A 19,165-nucleotide genomic window follows, 5' to 3' on the forward strand; every position below is an offset into this window, starting at 1 on the left:
GTGCTGTGTGGTTCATGATTTAACTACACAGCACAACAGCAAAGAAAAACAAAACAGGGTTAGCTTTTATGGCATCCTGGCTGTCCGAATTTATGGGGGGAAAGAGGCTGAGCCAGCGAAGAAGAAACCTTTGGATAGTGAGAATATACAGAAAAACATTCAGCCATTTCACACCAAGTCTGCTCCCATCATTCTGGCACATGTAGACAGTCAGGTGAAGCATGAATTCTACAGTTTTGCCCTTGATCATGCTCGATTGTTGACATTGACTGATGATTGATTTTTGGAACTATTTATGTCTAGATCTCTAAAGATTTTGTTAGATGTTGAATGCAGCCGAGAGACCACCAGAGCATTAGTAGGGCTCAGGTCACTTAAGCTGAAGTCAAGCAAACACTGACTAACCCCATCAGACAGAGATATTTTCGAGCTGTTCTCATTTTTGTGATCACAATGATATTCCAGTTGATGGTAAAGACAGAATGTTGATGCCTCCTCAGACCAAATTTTGTATTTGTAGGCTTTTAGTGATGTGTTTGCCACATCCAGGTCTTCATTAAGGTTGCACTGACTTGTCATGTGTTTTAGATCACAGTAGGACTTACTGTGAACTATAAAAATGAACAAACCTTCACTACAGAGTACATGTGCGATATCTGTTTCGACTTATACATAACTAGTATTCTTAAATCTAGCATCCAAATGCCTGTGTTATTTGCATGTAGGGTGGGCGATATGGCAAAAATTTAATATTGTGATACTTCGAGTAATTTGAATGATACACAAAAAGTTACAATATTAATTTTTTTCATACATCTGATTATTTGGAACTGAGAAAAAAGATCCTATCAAAAACTATGAACACAATGATTTTTATTAATATTTCACATACTATGTTGCACTAATTCCAGATAAATGGGAATATCTTTCCATCCATCCATCCATCCATTTTCTAAGCCGCATCTCCGTCAGGGTCGCGGGGGGTGCTGGAGCCTATCCCAGCAGTCTTCGGGCGGAAGGCAGGATACACCCTGGATGGGCCGCCAGTCCATCGCAGGGCAGACACACAGACACAGACAGACACTCACACACTCACACACTCACACCCAGGGGCAATTTAGCATGTCCAATTGGCCTGACTGCATGTCTTTGGACTGTGGGAGGAAACCGGAGAACCCGGAGGAAACCCACGCAGACACGGGGAGAACATGCAAACTCCACACAGAGAGGACCCCGGTCACCCAGCCGGGGAATCGAACCCAGGCCCTCCTTGCTGTGAGGCGACAGCGCTACCCACCACGCCACCGTGCCGCCACTAGGGAATATTTTTGCTCTCTTTATTATGAAATGTGCAGTTTGTCAGCGTTTTCCAAGTACTAAATCCACAATATGTTCAGAAAAGCATAATGTATTGTACTGCATTGTTAGATCATTTATCTGGGAACTGTATCTATTGTCATATTACCCACTTCTACATATATGCGCTAGAAGGGGAATCAGATTAAGCGGGGAGGTGAAATGTGGCATGACACCTGTTGTCTAAGCTGGCTTCTCATACTGTGTCCTAAACTACACTGGAAAGTCTGACCAACTTTAATGAAGACCTGGATGCACGTTGAGAGGATTTTTGGGGATATATTTAATGAAAATAGTTTGGGTGACTACTGACTTCTAGTGTTAGTAGTGTTAGCTTCATAGCTCCATAACTAAACTAAAGAAGAAGTCAAATTTGAAGAAGTAGTAAGAAGTACACTGATCACAAATTAGATTTTGCTCACTGGAATAAAATGAACTTTCATGATACAGGTAGTAGGTATGCAGCTTGCTATGTGGAGGCTTGTTAAACTGTATGCTAGTTTCAGGTACATCGTGAGCACATATTACCGTCAGGTACATTTAGCGTTGCGCCTGTGCTCATACCAACATCTTTCCCAGAAACACTGCATGTCGCAGCAGCCCACACAAATATTTACCTATTCTCTGTTGACCACTGAAAAGGTGGAATGGGTTCAAATTTTCAGCAGTGAGAAACTATTAATTAATCAAGCTGCTAAATTCAACTAAATTACAGCAGTTACTGTACAGGCTGATTATTATTAAGCCAGGGATATAGCTGTGAATATGGAGCCTACACACCATCTGCTGATACCCATATTTTCTTAGAGCTTCAATGTGTTTGTTGTTTGTGTGTGGCATGTGTTGGTGTGTGACCGTCAGTGTGTGCATGTGCTCTATTCTCGATTCTACACTCTGATATAATATCTGCCGTTTCTGGCGTACAAAGCAAGTCCACTGACACCAGAGTCACATTACTGCAATACAATACTCTCTCTTTTCCTCTCTCATTCTCTCTCTTTTCCTCTCTTTCTCTCTCTTCCTCTTTTTCCTTCTCTTTCTCTTTCTCTCTGCCTCTCTCTCTCTTTCTTTCTCCTCCTTGCTTTACTCTTACTCCTCTCTCTCTCTCTGTTTTTTCCCTTCTTTCTTGTTCTCCTCTATATTTCTCTGCCTCTATCCCTCTCCCACAATCTTTCTTTATCTCACCCTATTTCTCTTCCTCTCCCTCTCTCTCCTTTATTTATTGCTCTTTCTCTCTCTTCTTTCTTTTTCTTACTATTTCTCTCCCTATCTCTCACACTTTCTCTCTCTCCCTTTCTGTCCTTCACTTCTCAATCTTTCCTTCTCTACTCTTTTTCTCACGTTCTTTCTCCATCCATCCAGCCATCCATCCATTTTCCAAGCCGCTTCTCCGTCAGGGTCACCGGGACGTTCTTTCTCTTTCTCTTCTTTCTTTCCTTCTCACCGTTTTCTTCCTTCTGCTCTCTCTCACCCTTTTCTCTGCTCCTCTCACTTTCTCTCTCTCTCTCTCTTTACCTCTGTCATTTCTCACTCTCTTTCTCTCATCTTTTTCTCTCTCTCTTTCTCTCCCTCTCTCACCCTCTTTCTCTCCATCTCTCTCAACTTAAAATACTATGCATACATGTTAAGAACACATTATTTCTTATCCTACAAAGCCAGAAATTTTGAAGCCTTCATCTATCAAAGCCCAGAAATGTACTTCACACCAGTCGTCTACACTTACATCCCTCCACAAACTGCCTCCCTTCACTCTCAAGGTCAGGAGGTCACCTTTTTCTGACTTGCCCTAGACATGTGGTAACTTTTTTTGTCACAGCTCATAAAGCATGTGTGAGGTCAAGGCTTTATGACTGTGATTTGATAGGTTGATTACTTTTGCCTACAGAGAGCAGAAAATTAAATGTAATTCTGTATAGTGCTTTGGAAAACGTACATTATTCAAAAACACACTCAATACTTTTGTCCATTTCATACATTCTTCTATATAGTAAACCGAATGGTGGAAAGCTTTTTTCTTAAAGGGCCTTTAAAGACCCCATAAACAAGAGGTTCTCCATCACAGAGAAGAACCACTGAACCAGGGAAAAACATAAATTGTTCTTTGAGTTGTCCTGGTTCTACTTGCTTTTACTCGAGAACCCTTGAGGAACAGGTGTATATGTTCAGAAAAGCACATAAACAAGTCTGTTTGAGGAGAGTGTGTGAGTGGAGTGGAGCGGCAGACAATTGCGCAAAGTGTTCTGAATTCGCTCCGCATTAATTTCATGAATTATATCTTTTATGGTCATTATTGAACAAAATGCATATCAATTCTGTGCTACACAGGATTTTTTTGTAGGTTCAGACTTGAAACAATGACCCAATCACTAGTCAGAAAACTGCAGTGTGTGATGATTTAGGTATGTTGTTTACAAAGTGCTAATTGGTGGTGTATAACTTCTATTACTTGCTAGCTACGTTAGCCTTGTAGCTCCTGAAGAAAACAAAAACTTTGACTGACTGCAATTTCAATGAACTATTGCTTTAAGGAGCATGGAACCTCACTACTTCCTTCATAATATCTCACACTATCCCACATTCACTCTGCTGGGCTAGAAGTGTTGCACATATGTAAATACATATCACTGTTGTCAGAAGAAAACCTCATAACCATCTCCAAAACAATGAATTTACAGGAGAAGGAAAAACCTGCTTTACTTTTAATGTAAGTTATGCATAATTATGGAGCCATAGTTTTTTCCCCAAGTTATGTCAAAAACGGAAAAACGTCAAAAATGGAGATACAAGGTTTTATTCCGACATATATATTTATTATTCCGATATATAGATATTTATATATATTATATATATAAAGCTTATTAGTTCGATTAACATGATTCACACATTAGCAAAGAGAAAATTAGAAATAACACTCAGGGATCAAGAAGTAAGAGTGAACAACAGGAACACAATAATAAATAAGAACAGATATGCAGAGGAAAGAAGGAACAATGTGGCTCTTTCTTCTTCTGCTCTTCTATTGGGACATGAGCACTGGTTGAGCTGTGTGGCTCCATCCCTAACAGGTCATTATAACTGCACAGTGGACTGGAAGAGAAACGCTACTCAAACGTTACAGAGAGAACAGACAGACAACCAAAATGAAGAAGAGAAGAATGGGACTAATGAAAAGAAAAGGGGACAAAGAGAAAGGGGGAGGGAGAGAGAGAGAGAGAGAGAGAGAGAGAGAGAGAGAGAGAGAGAGAGAGAGAGAGAGATGTTTAACAGATGTTTAGCTGAAATAAATAAAGGTTGATTGAATTGCAGATTTGATGAGTTTATATTTATTCTCTAAGGACAATAACGCTCCAGAGAAAACTCAATATAATCTGTCAGCAATGCCAAGACTGGATAATGAATTACTAAATTATCTTTCATAATAATCAACAAATCAATCAGGAGAATAACTGTGTCTTTTGTTCTTAGTTGAAATGTGTGTGCATGAGAAAGAGAGAGACAGAGAGATGGGGGAGGGTGGGGGGGGTGAGAGAGAGGGATGGTTCAGTTGTTCACTCTGATTTCTCCATCTCAACAGAGAGGGCTATAATCGAACTTATTGCCTGACATGAAGCATTTAGTACTTCAGGATGACACACACACATACACACACAGCTCAAGCGCTCTGTAAAATCAACACTGATGCATCGAGCACCACATTCAGAGTTCAGCATTAATACACACCTCCTGCCTTTAAAGCGACCATATCCTACATTTTCCTTGTATCTTATTTTTCCCCCATATTTCTGTATGTTTTTGTACAAAAACAATTATTGTTAATTTTTACCTGACAATAAAAACATGCTGTTTCTGCTACTGTGCCTTTAAGATTTATATCTTAATCATGCCTCACTGTGGGCTGAAACACTCCTTATAACTTCAGTGTGAATGGGCAGGGTTAAACCACTGTAGGCTGGATGGGCGGGGCTAAACCGCTGTAGGCTGAATGGGCAGGGCTAAACTGCTGTAGGTGAATGGGTGGGGTAAAACTGGTGTAGACTGGATGGGTGGGGTTAATGGGTGGGGCTATTAATTATAAGTAATTGTACTTTGTTACTATAATTAGGCATCATTTTGGAGGATTTGTACTTTTTGAATACTTTTAATTACTTGCATTTCCAAGAGAAAACAATACTTTTTACTCTTCCATTGTTACTCTTATTAAAAAAAAACTGATAAAAAGTGCTGACTGGATCTGAACTGTGCTCTTTTATTCTCTCAGAAAAAAACACAGCACACTCAACAAGAAACAGAGTCTTGTGCATGTTTTACACAGTGCTAGAAATGCAGCACACAGAAATATACTTATATAACCTAAGAATAGCTCAGCCAGTTTGTATAGAAGTCCCGGTAGTTTCCGAGTAATAAGCCACAGTAAGTAATAAGACTGGAATTTTTTTATTTTTTTACTTTCACTCGTGTATTTTTGGCACATCCACTTTTAGTTTAACAAGATTTTGACACTCATATCACCTAAAGCAACATCTCTATACTTTTTCCACCCCTGTTTACTACCTTCACATTGTGATAACGATATTGTATTTAGCACAATGAAGCCTGTGTGCTTGTAAATAAACAATTGCTATTGTGCTTAGATAAACATGTTTCAATAAACAAATTCAGCTTCACCCAATTAAAGAATGTGTGCTCTAACAATGCATAGGCTGACTGTAAAGACAGAGCAACACAAAGAAGACTGTTCAGGGAATTCTTTAGGCGCGCTTGTCTCCAGTTTGTGTGTGTGTGTGTGTGTGTGTGTGTGTGTGTGTGTGTGTGTGTGTGTGTGTGTGTGTGTGAAAGTAAAACAACTTTATTTGTAATAAGTGTATGGTGACAGTCTGGTTCAAAGAATTTCCTTCTCCATTTTACACACACACACACACACACACACACACACACACACACACACACACACACACACACACACACACTAAACACAATAAACAGAAAGTAAAGTAGATCTACCATAAACACTAATTTATTGTCCAGCTCTGTGTTTATCAGGCCTCTCCAGCTGTGTTTGTGTGTTGTCAATGTGAACAGACACATTGTCAATGAAGTCTATATCTGTCCTCAGCCTGACAGTCACCAACAGCTCTCTCAGCTCTATATGCTCTAGCTCTGAGGCTCTGAGGCCGTCACTGCAGAACACACTGCAGACCTGACTCTGCCACCCACATACTGCTGAAATATTTCATAAAACATATTTCTGTATATTTTCTGTTTCACATACATTTTAATCCACTTACAGTGGCTGTACACAGTATTTGGACATATTCTAAGCATTTAATGCTTTTTAAACGTCAAAGAAGTTCTTTAGGTTACTCTTAACCTGTTTGACAAAATGATATTTTAGAGAAAAACTACTGCACTGCACAGAGATGTGCAGTCAAAGTCTGGGGCTGTTTTTCTTTCACTGGTGTAGGTGAGCATGTGCTCACTGATAGGATCATGAACTCAGAAGTGTACAAATATATTCAGGATGCAACCCTGCAAAGAAAAATACATGCCTAGAATGGCCTGATTAAAATAAATGGCACTTTTTTTTTGTTGTTTCCTGACACAATCAGCTTAAGACATTTTTAACTACACTGTAAAAAAATGTCTCGTCAGATCAACCTAAAAAAATTACTTCATGTGGTAAGAAGTAAATGAACTAGTTTTATTCAAACTAAATAAAAACTTTTAATGAACGGTGCTTTCAGTCCATGTAATTTTTGAGTTGAATAAAACTAGTTGAATTGATTGTTACTACATGAAGTAATTTCTTAGGTTGACCTGATGAGCCATTTTTACAGTGCATAACTATCCAAATCATTTTTGTTGCCGCTGTTAACTGAAAGAAAAAAAAAACATTGCTGAATGGTTGCTTTAAATTGACATGATTCGGACGTGTTCACTGGCTCCACATGAATGGTACATGTTACATTAACAGAAGAACTATGTGTACTTAAATAAATTCAAATTTAAGTTAATGTAACATATTTCATGTGTGTGGAATTAATTTAATTCATGTACAGTCAACGTTTATTTTTTTCTGTGGGATGTATAATCACTGAAACACCTCTCCTTCTTTTCTCCTTTGCGATTCCGAGGAATGTGCAGATTTTATGCAGGTTCTTCAATACATGCTTTTGATTGTGTTTGTAAGTAGAAAAGAAGAGATTTTGATTATGATTATGATCTAAATCTTGGTCTGGTTCTGTGAGATGGAAACCATTCTTTAAAAAATACAATTTTTGTCATTTCAATGCACAGAATATTACAGAAGTGCAGACTCAAATATTAATAACCACATAAATAACTACAATTTTCTTTTGCATCTAATAAAGTAGAAGCCTAAAATGGACAGATGGCTGACTAGCTATCTTGCTTTCTAGCTGTCGATCCCTGCTGTCGGATCACAACCTTGTGTCTCCATTTTGCTAGCTGACCTTTACAATGTGCCAAAATTTTATTATAAATGGATCAACAGAAATGCTCCAAAAAAGCTTGGGAAAAATCTGGATCCATTAACCTCTATTCAAAGTAAAGATTTTTTTTCCCGTTCTCCTGTAAAATGATCATGATGGAGATCTGAGGTTTTGTTCTAACAGCAGTGGTATACTTATTAACTCCCAAGTCGTGCCATAAACAACTCAAGTTCAGACAAACAAGCAACACTCACTGTTGCCCTCTGAAGATGTGACAGCGCCAGTTACAAGTTGCATTTTTTATTTAGATAATTTTGCCCCAATTCAGCTGTTGAAAACTCACTTTTGATGTAAACGATATGATTGTGAAAGGAAGTTGACTACATAATTAACTGTGTCATTATTTAATTACATAAAAATAATTATGCAATTTAACTCTCTGCTCCGCTCAAACTGTACCTCACCTCTTCTTACTATCAATACTTCTACAGTTACATTCTATAAAATAACATTACCCAGATTTTAAAGCTATTGTCTGTGAGTTGAGCACCATTAAATTCCTCTCTGAATTATATTCAGAGTAAAACATCGGAGCATAACAGCAATAGTGCTGGATAAAATATGATGAAATGAATGCCCGAACATCGTCTCTCAGAGTGCACAGCAGATGAATAAGCAGCGAAGTGTTTATGTGCGGGTTTTAAACATTAAGAATGCAGTGTGGATTGATAGAGTGAGCTGTATACATATGGTAAAGCAGCGCTTAAGTGTGTGGCCCAATAAAAGCCCATTTTAAAACAGCCGTCACATTCACTTCCAATCAGCAGCAGCAGCATTAAAGCAGGGATGGGAGTGGACCTGGCAAGCCACGGCCCTTAAGTAAACACACAGTTGCATTTGTTAGCAATCCGGTGTCAAAGAGGTATTCTAAACAGCCAAAGAGTGATGAGGAGAAATGTGGGGCAGAGAGAAAGAGAAAGAGAGAGGGAGAGAGAGAGAGAGAGAGAGAGAGAGAGAGAGAGAGAGAGAGAGATAAGGGGGGAAGAGGGAGGACGGGGGGGTGTAAGAGAGTTAGAGGGGGAGAGAGAGGGAGAGAGAGAGAGGGAGAGAGAGAGAGAGAGAGAGAGAGAGAGAGAGAGAGATAAGGGGGGAAGAGGGAGGACGGGGGGGTGTAAGAGAGTTAGAGGGGGAGAGAGAGGGAGAGAGAGAGAGAAAGAGAGAAAGAGAGAGAGGAGAAAGAGAGAGAGAGATAAGGGGGGAAGAGGGAGGACGGGGGGTGTAAGAGAGAGTTAGAGGGAGAGAGAGAGGGAGAGGGAGAGGGAGAGAGAGAGAGGAGAAAGAGAGAGGAGAGAGAAGGGTGGTGGAAGACAGAAAGACACTGTGTGAGAGAAAAAGACAAGGAAACAAGGAGAGTGGTACAGAGAGAAAGAGAGAGCATGTGAGACAGAAAGAGAGAGAAAGAAAGGGTGAGGGAGAGAGAGGGTCAGGGAGAAAGAGAGAGAGATAAAGACAGAGTATGCAAGAGAGAAAAAGACAAGGAAACATGGAGTGAGAGAGAGAGAGTGAGAGAAAGGGGGTTTGAGAGAGTGTGAGAGAAAAGATGGAAACGGGGAGAAGGAGAGAGAGAAAGAGATTGTGTGAGAGAAGAAGAAACAGAAGGGGTAGAAGAAACAGGAAGACACAGAGAGAGAGAGAGAGAGAGAGAGAGAGAGAGAGAGAGAGAGAGAGAGAGAGAGAGAGAGACAGTATGTGCTAAAGAAAAAAGATAAGAATATGGAGAGACAGAACACAAGAGAAAAAGAGAGACGAAAAGAGCAAGAGAGAAAAAGTGAGAAAAAAACGAGGGAGAGAGAAAGACAGACAGTAAGAGAGAAAGAAAGTGTATCAGAGATAAAGAGAGGGGAAGAGAAAGGGAGAAAGACAGTGAGAGATAGCAAGAGAGAGAGAGAGAGAGAGAGAGAGAGAGATAAAAAGAGGAAAATGGAGTGAGAAAGAGGTAAAGAGAGAGAGAGAGACAGAGAAAGTGAGATAAAAGAGAAAGAAAGAGAGAGAGACAGAGAAAGTGAGATAAAAGAGACAGAGAGAGAGAAAGTGAGATAAAAGAGAGAGAGAGAAAGTGAGATAAAAGAGGTAGAGAAAGAGAAAGTGAGATAAAAGACAGAGGAAAATAGAGTGGGGGGAGAGAGAGAGAGAGAGAGAGAGAGAGAGAGAGATGAGGGTTTTTGCTGTGGCATCAAATCCAGCTTGCCAGCCATCTCTTTCTGCTTTGTCTTCTGACTGCCTCTCTGCTTGGTCAGCGATCGGCTATAGAAATATTTTGGCAGGCTCTCTCTTTGTTTTCATTTCACAAAAGATGGAGAGAGGTGGGGTTGGAGGGGTGAGTGCATACTTGCCTGCCTCTCTCTCTCTCTCTCTCTCTCTCTCTCTCTCCCTCTGTTGCTCTCTCTCTTTCTTTTCAATCTAAACAGCGGGAGGAAGTAGTAAATCACGGTAATGCACTCAGCCGTAATTCGGACCAGCAGGGAGAAAATACACACACACACACACACACACACACACACACACACACTCCTCCGTACAAAACGGCGGGAGTTTACCGGCGGCATGGCGACTCTTTAATCAGTGAAAAACAAGCCAATGATATGAAATCCCCAATCGTAGCCAATCAGGAGGCTTCCTGTCAGTCACACTAGACTGCAAATTCCAATCAGAGACTTGTAAAAATGAGCTAATGTCAGTGTACCTACACACTGCGGCCTTTGAGGCTTTGATAAAATGATACAGTCCTGTGATCTTTCAGGTGTGTCATGACAGATGATGTCAGCCTATCAGAATCTCAGCAGCTCTGAACAGTTTGTGCAAATTCACAAGAGATGAAAATGAGTGAGTGACTTCCAAGACTTGCTTCTGTAAAAGGATATCTGAATCCTGTGTGCTAGCATGAAACACTTGTCTGAGAGTAGAGTTTTGCTTTGGTAACAGGGAAATGATCTTGGAACAGTAGTCGTGTTTACATGCAACCTAATAATCCGTTAATAATCTGAGTAAAAGCTCAATTGAAATGGAATACGTCCATGTATACACCTCAATCAGAACAGACTAGTCAGAATAGACTAGTCTGATTGAGGACATTCGGGATATAATGTCTATCCGATTAACCGAGGTGGTTAATCTTGTAGATATTCAGTAAGATAGAAGAATAATAGCCATGTACACCTCTGTATCTGATTACATTCCCAATCAGAAAGTTTAAGTATGTTATGCGCATGTACGTTCACATCATAGCGAAAGTTTATACCGTTGAACATGGCTGGAGTAGAAATCCGTCTGCAGAGGAAAACAGCGTATTAGCATATTAAATAGTATGTCAGAACTGCATTAATTAAGAACTACAATTACACCCCCATTAAAAGTCCAGCCTTTAGAATAGTATGGATAGTACATTGTATGCCTTTTTTGACACAGCCAAAGTTTATACTTTGAAATGTCAAAGACGGCGGTGGGACAGGTGTCCAGCTTATGTCTCAGAACACATGTACTTTAAGAAGTACATTTTCCTGAGTCTGCCATCATTTTAAAGTAATTAAAAACGCAAGCACGTAGCTGAAAACTCAGATAATTCACTATTGCCCGTCTCACTCTGACTGGACTGAAATGTTGTCAAAGGCTTCACATCAACATAACGCATAATGTAGCAAAACATATTTGCATATGAAATCTCAGCATTTCATGTGCGATTCAGCTCTATTAAGAAAATAATTTACGCCTAGAGCCTCATATCCTGTCATATGTAAGATGCAGACAGCTCCAAAATAAACTTAACATACCTACTATCCTGCTTGGGGTACATAGACATTAGCTGACCATGAGTTTAGTTAGCACATGGCAGTAATCCCAAAGTTTAAGTTTAAGTTTAAGTGACCCTTATTAGTCCCACAATGGGGAAATTTCACCTCCGCATTTAACCCGTCTGTGCAGTGAAACAACACATACGCTCTAGTGAGCACCCACACACTAGGGAGCAGTGAGCGCACTTGCCCGGAGCGGTGGGCAGCCCAATTCACAGCGCCTTGGGAGCAGTTGGTGGTTTGGTGTCTTGCTCAAGGACACCTCAGTCATGTACTGTCGGCTCTGGGAACCGGCGAGCTTCCGGTCACGAGGCTGGTTCCCTAACCTCCAGCCCAGGACTGCCCCCCAAGCCTGTATATGTGCTAGCACATATATGTGTTAGCCACTGTTGGCAGCTACTATGCCGCATTGGGCTGCTAATATTCTCCTACAGCTGTGTTGATCTGCTTGATGGCAATAGTTAGACATGAGACATGAGCGGAAAAGGAAGTTGTAGGCTAGACAGGAGAGGCTATCATGCTGTAGGAGTGACATGTAGGCCTACCACAGTGGCTAACATGAGTTGGGGATAAGAAGTTAGGATGATACACCTGTCCCAAACTTCTCACAGAGTTTCTGTCAGAAAGATTTTCCGTCTTTCTCCCTCTCTCCCCCTATCCGTTAGCACTACATAGCGCTTCCTTTCCCTTTGAAGCCCTAGTTTGCCTTCATAGCCAACTCTTCTTTGGGACAAACCGTTTGCTCTCCTCGTTTCCCCCCTCCCTCTCTCTGTTCTCCTTCTCCGTGCTCTGCTTTCTCAATCAGCAGCCCTACTTGGCAGCCGGAGCTCTGAGGACCCAGTCGGCAATCAATAAAACCTTGTTTCACTAATTGCGAGATTATAATCTATGCCGCTGCCTCGGCTGCATGTCCAAACAGCCGAAGCCATTAGAGAATTATTCCTGCTATGTTCTGGGGCCAAGCATGCTAATGCTATTGCTAATGCTACTGCTGATTTCCTGCACAGATAAGAGGCAGAAGCAAAGATCCAGGCTTGAGGCATTCTCATAGAAGCTGGATCAGTGGAGGCCCTTGCCTTTCTTTTATAAAAGCAAGCAAGTATCTAGGCTGGGACTGTGATAACACATTTTATGTGTTGTATAACACTTTAAGCACTGCCCTGTGCTGGAGAAAAAGGCTCTTAATGGAACATGACCCTCTGTCTATATCTCTATTAGCCTTACGATATCCAATATCCATAGTTCATACATTTTGGATGTTACTGCACTCACTGTACTCTGTCATCTATTTGTAGCAGGTTAAATGTGCTGAATTATCCGTTTTTTGGAATAAAATAATTTCATATAGTTATTACAAACTGGTTAACATACTGTTCACTCCCCATTCTATACATATATGGAAATAAAGCTGCATAAACAGCTAGTTATCACAAAAATGAACACATTTACATATGTCCACCTTTTTAGGCTACAGCACCTCAGCGCTGCCCATTTTCAAGGAGTTTTTTAACCTAGGTTGCTCTTTGAATGAGGCTCAATTAAAGCAGCTGGTCAGAGAAGAGGCAGTTTTGGTATATAACTAAAAAAATAAACAGAGAAAAATGTTTTGAATAAACCTCAGGAAAAAAATAAAACAAGAAAAATACAGTATATAGGCCTTTTGATGAAGAGATATAAAAAGGAAGTGAAAAGCATGCTGGCCCAATCAGATAGCCATCAATAAAAAAGAGCTTCACTTGGTAGCCTGATTGCAGTTTGTTCTCAGCAAGCATGTTTTGCAGTTAGCTCTGAGGCAGAATCCAACAGTATGAGGCAGAGAAAAGTTCTAATCTATGTTGAAGGCTTTTTCTTCACCATCAGTTCTTTCTTCATATTGTCTCTGCGTTTCTTAATTCAATTCTCTCTCTCTTGGCCTCTCTCTCCCTCTCTCTCTCTCCCTCTCGTTTGGTCGCGATCGATCTGTTCTTGGCGGGAGGTCAGCCCTCAGTGGGCACCAGACTCTTTTGTTCACGCTGGCTGCTGCGGCGATCCTGCCTGACCTTGAACACACAGAGGGCTCATTAGGGGCCAAGAGGAGGCCACCTCTCCCCTCCAATCAGACAGGGCCAAAGGTCACTAGAGGACAACCAGGGTCAATACAGAGACTCCAAGGAGCACTGATGTACCTGAACTGAGAACAGAGCTAGCACATGATAGAGTGTGTGTTTCTGTACTGTGTCTGTGTCTGACTGAAGCACTAGATGTAGGTCAGCTTGAAGGAACAGCCTATGTTTAACCTAATCTCTGTCTGCTGTGTCATCCAATAAATGACACAAAAACAAGTTATGTTTTATATTTTAAGTTATGTTAAATTATGCTAGCACCCCTATGGGATTTCTAATAGTTATAACTAAGCTAATGGTGGTGCACATGTACTTTTTCTTGGTCATTCTAGACTAAACACAGACATTTAAAGCTTGTTAAAACATTCCCTATATTGTCTATACTCCTTATTCACAGTCAGTGATATATCTAGAACCTCCAGGGTTCCATACTATTTCAAGGCCTGGATTGACTTTTTTGCATTTGAAATTGGTTCCAGCCACTGTAAATCAACACATTATTGGATGATTCTATTGTCACTTCCTATTTATTGCTGTTGTTGGAAGAAAACCTTGTATCTTCAAAATGATCATTTTACAGGAAGGAAAAAAACTACTTTACTTTTAAAGTACCTCAATGGAGCCAGACTTTTTTCCAAGTCATTTTGGGACATTTTTTGGTCCATTCTTAATTAAATTTATACACAACGTAAAGGACAATAGGCATTTTTTCAAATTATGTCAAAAAACAACCAAAACCCCCCCAACAAAAGAAGAGATATGAGGTTTTCGGCAGCGTTATGTTAGTAGATGTTCTATAATAAGCTTTCAGTTCAGCTCCTAAAGTCCTAACCAACTTAAAAATCAAATAAGAGTAGTACTAGAATATATTTCAATACAACAAGCAAAATGATTTTGTTAAATAAAAATAACCTATATTTATAAAAATACAGATTTTTGGAGAACGTCTGCATGAACAGACACTGCAGACATCGCAGAGATTAGGTTGAAAATAGAGCATTTCTTTTGAATTTAACATGATTCACTAAACCCTTATTAAAACTTCATTAATGTCAATGACATGCCTTAGTCTGTTTGCTTTTATATTACATTTAATACATCTTCAGGAAGGATCCACTTTATTCGTAACACTGACCATACTCTTAAATAGGGCTATCATCTGGAATAATCTAGAGCTAATCTCAGTGACTTTCAGATTACACAGAAATGAAATCATGCTAAAAATACAAAGGGAGCCCAAATCTATGTGCACCATTGCTTATGACAGTCATACAGATGTCATACAGACTGCCCAGCCATTTACCTTCATGTTAAAGGGTATTCGATGGTAGTGCAAAGTGACATTATTTTTTTAAAGTAAAAGACATATAGTAAAATCCTTCTGTGCAATAAGGGATGAACTGAAAAGGTAATGGCCGACCAAATGGAAGCAAACATGGACAGAAAGGAGAAGAGGAAGGAGAGAAGGCTATTTGTTTTGAGTTGATAAAACAGAAAGACATTCGGAGCATGTTTTGATTGTTCGCTTCCCTGAAAGCATTGCTTTGGTCTTGCTGTCAAGAGCATTACAAAGAGAGAATGTGTGTGGGTGCCTGTGTGCGCACGCCTGTATGTGTGTGTGTCAGGAACATTACAGCAGTAAAAGGAAAATCAGTCTGAACTGCCTGAACTTGGTCAAGCGGAGGAGAGGAAGACAGATGTCAAATATAACAGACCCTGAGTAAACAGCTAGAAACAAAAGGAGAGAGAGAGAGAGAGAGAGAGAGAGAGAGATCTGATAAGCTGGGAAAAGAAGAGTATAAGCTCTCTCTCTCTCTCTCTCTCTCTCTCATGAATAACATAAGAATCCTTCCATCAGGTCGTAAAGATAGAATGGCAGTAGCAGAAATGGAGGCAGCAGTATGTTTTACTGAAACAGAGCAATATGCTTCTCGTTCTTTTATGCCTTTTCCATTTTCTAGCCATTTTCCCCAGGAATTACTGTTGCTTTTTTCCCCCAGGACTTGCAATTTTTTGAGTATTTTTAAATCACAGTACTTTTGCTTTTACCTGAGCTGAGTGGAATATTTATTTTTTTATTCCACTACAGATCACCATTTCCCTGTGAGTCTATAGTCTGAGTGCTTATAGTCACCCTAAGACCTTCCATATCTACAGCAGAATGTGTGTGTGTGTGTGTGTGTGTGTGTGTGTGTGTGTGTGTGTGTGTGTGTGTGTGTGTGTGTGTGTGCACGCATGAGTGCGTGAGTATCGAAATATCACATCAATCAACACCAATGTACCTAAGCAGTCAAACTCCAGATTTAGCAGCTACCATTGTTATTATTATTATATTTTATTTTATTATGATTTTTTCACTCTGGGAAAACAAAACACACCACCTTTTAGCCTGCACTGAACCTCATTAGTACATTAAACTAGCTTTGGTTTACACACTTCTTAAAGACACCGTAATGTTAAGAAGATTGTAAGAGAGTAATCATAGATTTCCAACAGCTGACCTTCATCTGTCCAAGGTTCTCTATCACAGCTCGAAATTTGGATACAACAAGGCTTGTTTAATCATATTTTCCCAGATTAGCAGCAAAGACACATCTTTGGGAATCTACCCATAATGCCCTGCTCTGCCATCAAAAGCAGAAACTTCCTGAAGGCTGTTCACTGAGGGAATCTGTGTGTGAATTCAGTTTTCTTCTATAATTAAAAAGACTCGCAGAAACATCAGTGAATGTAAAGCACTCTTATTGTGAATATACTAGCGCCCTAGGGGTGTGAACATTTTGTGGCTGACTGATTTTAAAGGGTTAAAAATTCGGATAATATCATCTTATATCAATTTATAAACATATATTTCAGATTTTAATTACATTCCCAACAGTTTTAGTTAAACAGTGCTTTACTGAGCGATACAGTCATTTGGTTGTCATGTGAACTGTCAAACACATCAGTTGTAAATGGTCACATTTCTTAAACTCAAATAAACAGCAGAAAGGCACAGTCTTCAATAATATGAATACTGTAGCACTGAGTCTAGAGATATACACATTTTTTGATCGAACTGATTTGTGTTTATCACGTCTTATTTTTATTTTTATTATTAGATATTAGATATTTTTGTCTTGTTTTTTTTCTTTCTGTGATGCTGCGACCACCAAAATGATCTTTGCATTACAAGTGACATTTTCACCAATACCAGTTAAACCAAGAGCATCAATATTGGCTAATATTAACAGCTGATCAATATATCGGTCGGGCTCTAAAATGTACATTCAATACTTAAGCAACAACGTTGGGAAAATCATATGACGTATGAATTGCCTCATTTCTGTGGGCCTCCTAGAAATCAACGTTTTGCATGTTTTTATTAATAGTGTCAGATAAAATAGTTCAGTTCAAAATGTAATCTAAACTGAGAGTCTCCAAAACAATCTGAAACTGCATTTACGGTTACTGTGAAAGGGGTTAATATAATAATAGAATCATAGTACGATATAATAGCCTTCCTAAAGGCAACAGGGATTTCATGACTTCTAAGAAATTATGCTTTTTGGAAAAAGTGTGTACATGACGGACTGAGAGAATGAGAGAAGTAGAGGATCTCTCCCCTCTCCCTCTCTCTCTTTCTCCTTCTGTTTATTTAATAGAGGAGAGATACAACTAATTCAGCAAATCCCCAAACACAAACACAACCATATGCCCTACCATGTGTTCCTCACAGCTGTGTGTGTGTGTGTGCCCTAGCTGATGACATCATGTATTCATTGACATCTTTTTGAAAATTAACATTCGCATGAGAATTCTCCACTTACTGAGAATAATAGAGAATTTCCCACAAGGCCATACTGTATCGTACACCATATATCAAATTGCACAGTACGCCAGAGTGTGTGAAAATGAACTGAAAAGGACTCTTACCTGACTCGGGGAAAGAAACTCTTGGTTGTTTTCATTCATGTACATGTTTTCACCATCAAACTGGAGGATGAGAGAGAGAGAGAGAGAGTTGGTCAGTCAGAGGTGCTGTTTACATAAAAACAAACTAGCACAACAGCTTTAGCATACTGCAAATGATTTAATAATCTGGATGTCGGTCTTGTCCAGCTAACAGTTAACAACTAACAGCTAACAGACTAACAGTTTCATCATGTAGGTGAAAGCGTCATTAGCCGTCTTGCCCAAGGACCATTATTAGTGCACAGTGTGAAATAGTGCAGGGTCTGTTTGTCCAGGCAGGGAACTGAACTCCAAGCAACCGGATGGAGGGCAGCAGTATTTCCCACTGCACTCTATCAACTGCTGATCACAATGTCATACCAACGCTGCTGGTAGCTTTTATTTCATAACTTCCTACACAAAAACGGTATACAACACTTGTGTATATGTGTGTTTATTTTCTTTTTTTTTTTATATTTAAGTACTATAAGGGGGTTACGCACCTAAGAATTCACCTTCACACCTGTGTAATTGTGATTTGACAATAAACATGATTTGATTTGAACATCATCACACACACAGTTCGAGTGAGTACTGTTTCAGGACAGATTTGTTACAAGAGTGAATCCACCTAATTCAGCATTTTCTGCTGATATCAGCACCATTCTGATAGCCATCGATACTAATACTATCCATTGCGAAGTTGTATGCAAAAGTTAAATTACATGTTTTGTTGATTTCTCTGCACATTTTGGTGCAAAATTTTATATGGACAGAGACCAACAGACAGAGACAGAAAGAGAGAGAGAGAGAGAGAGAGAGAGAGAGAGAGACAGAGAGTGAGAGAAAGAGAGAGAGAGACAGACAGACAGAGAGAGGGAGAGAGAGAGCCTGACTTTCTCAGAAGCTCCCATAGCTCTGCAGTTGTAATTACAGTTCATTAGCTAAGGGGTAATTAGGCCAGTCAGGGGTGTAGATGAACAATGTGTGTGTGAGTGTGAAAGAGAGAGACACAAGTGTCACGTGAGGTGACTGCAGGGGGTGTCAGAAACATGGAAGCGTTAATTACACCAGCAGAGCCTACTGTCATACACACCCCCCCCCGCAACCACACAGCTCAGTGCAGCTAAGAGGGCAGAACGGCCTTTAGCTCCATCGCTCGCTCCCACGGCAGCCTCTGACACAGCAGAGCGATCCAGTCAGCATGCCTGCGTGTGTGTCTGCAGGCATCCAAGTGTGTGTGTGTGTGTGTGTGTGTGTATGCGCGAGACAGGGAGTGATTAACACTCTTGCTTTGGCCAGAACACACATCTTGGAATGTCTCAGGCTCCTCAGCCTCTCACCAGGCCGGGTGTGAGTGTGTTCCAGCAGTTGTCTGCTTGTGTTTATTATGTAATTTGCAGGCAAAGCTCAAGATTACAGATATAAGCCAAAAACAGCAGGACTTTTTTTCTTTCTTGGAGAGATGAACTGATAG

At 40.0% G+C, this 19,165-nt stretch overlaps 1 protein-coding gene across 7 annotated transcripts in view; it reads right to left on the reverse strand.

Moving 5' to 3' along the window:
- tox2 (TOX high mobility group box family member 2) overlaps positions 1-19,165 on the reverse strand; it is a 159,965-nt gene that overhangs the window by 64,979 nt on the left and 75,821 nt on the right. For all 7 annotated transcript variants that reach the window (XM_017705234.2, XM_037535131.1, XM_017705235.2 and 4 more), the window contains one exon: positions 17,671-17,730. In XM_017705234.2, coding sequence (XP_017560723.1) covers positions 17,671-17,730 — 60 coding nt within the window. The remainder of the gene's footprint in view (positions 1-17,670; positions 17,731-19,165) is intronic.

This window comes from Pygocentrus nattereri, chromosome 26 (genome assembly GCF_015220715.1).
Source record: "Pygocentrus nattereri isolate fPygNat1 chromosome 26, fPygNat1.pri, whole genome shotgun sequence".
Lineage (NCBI taxonomy): Eukaryota > Metazoa > Chordata > Actinopteri > Characiformes > Serrasalmidae > Pygocentrus > Pygocentrus nattereri.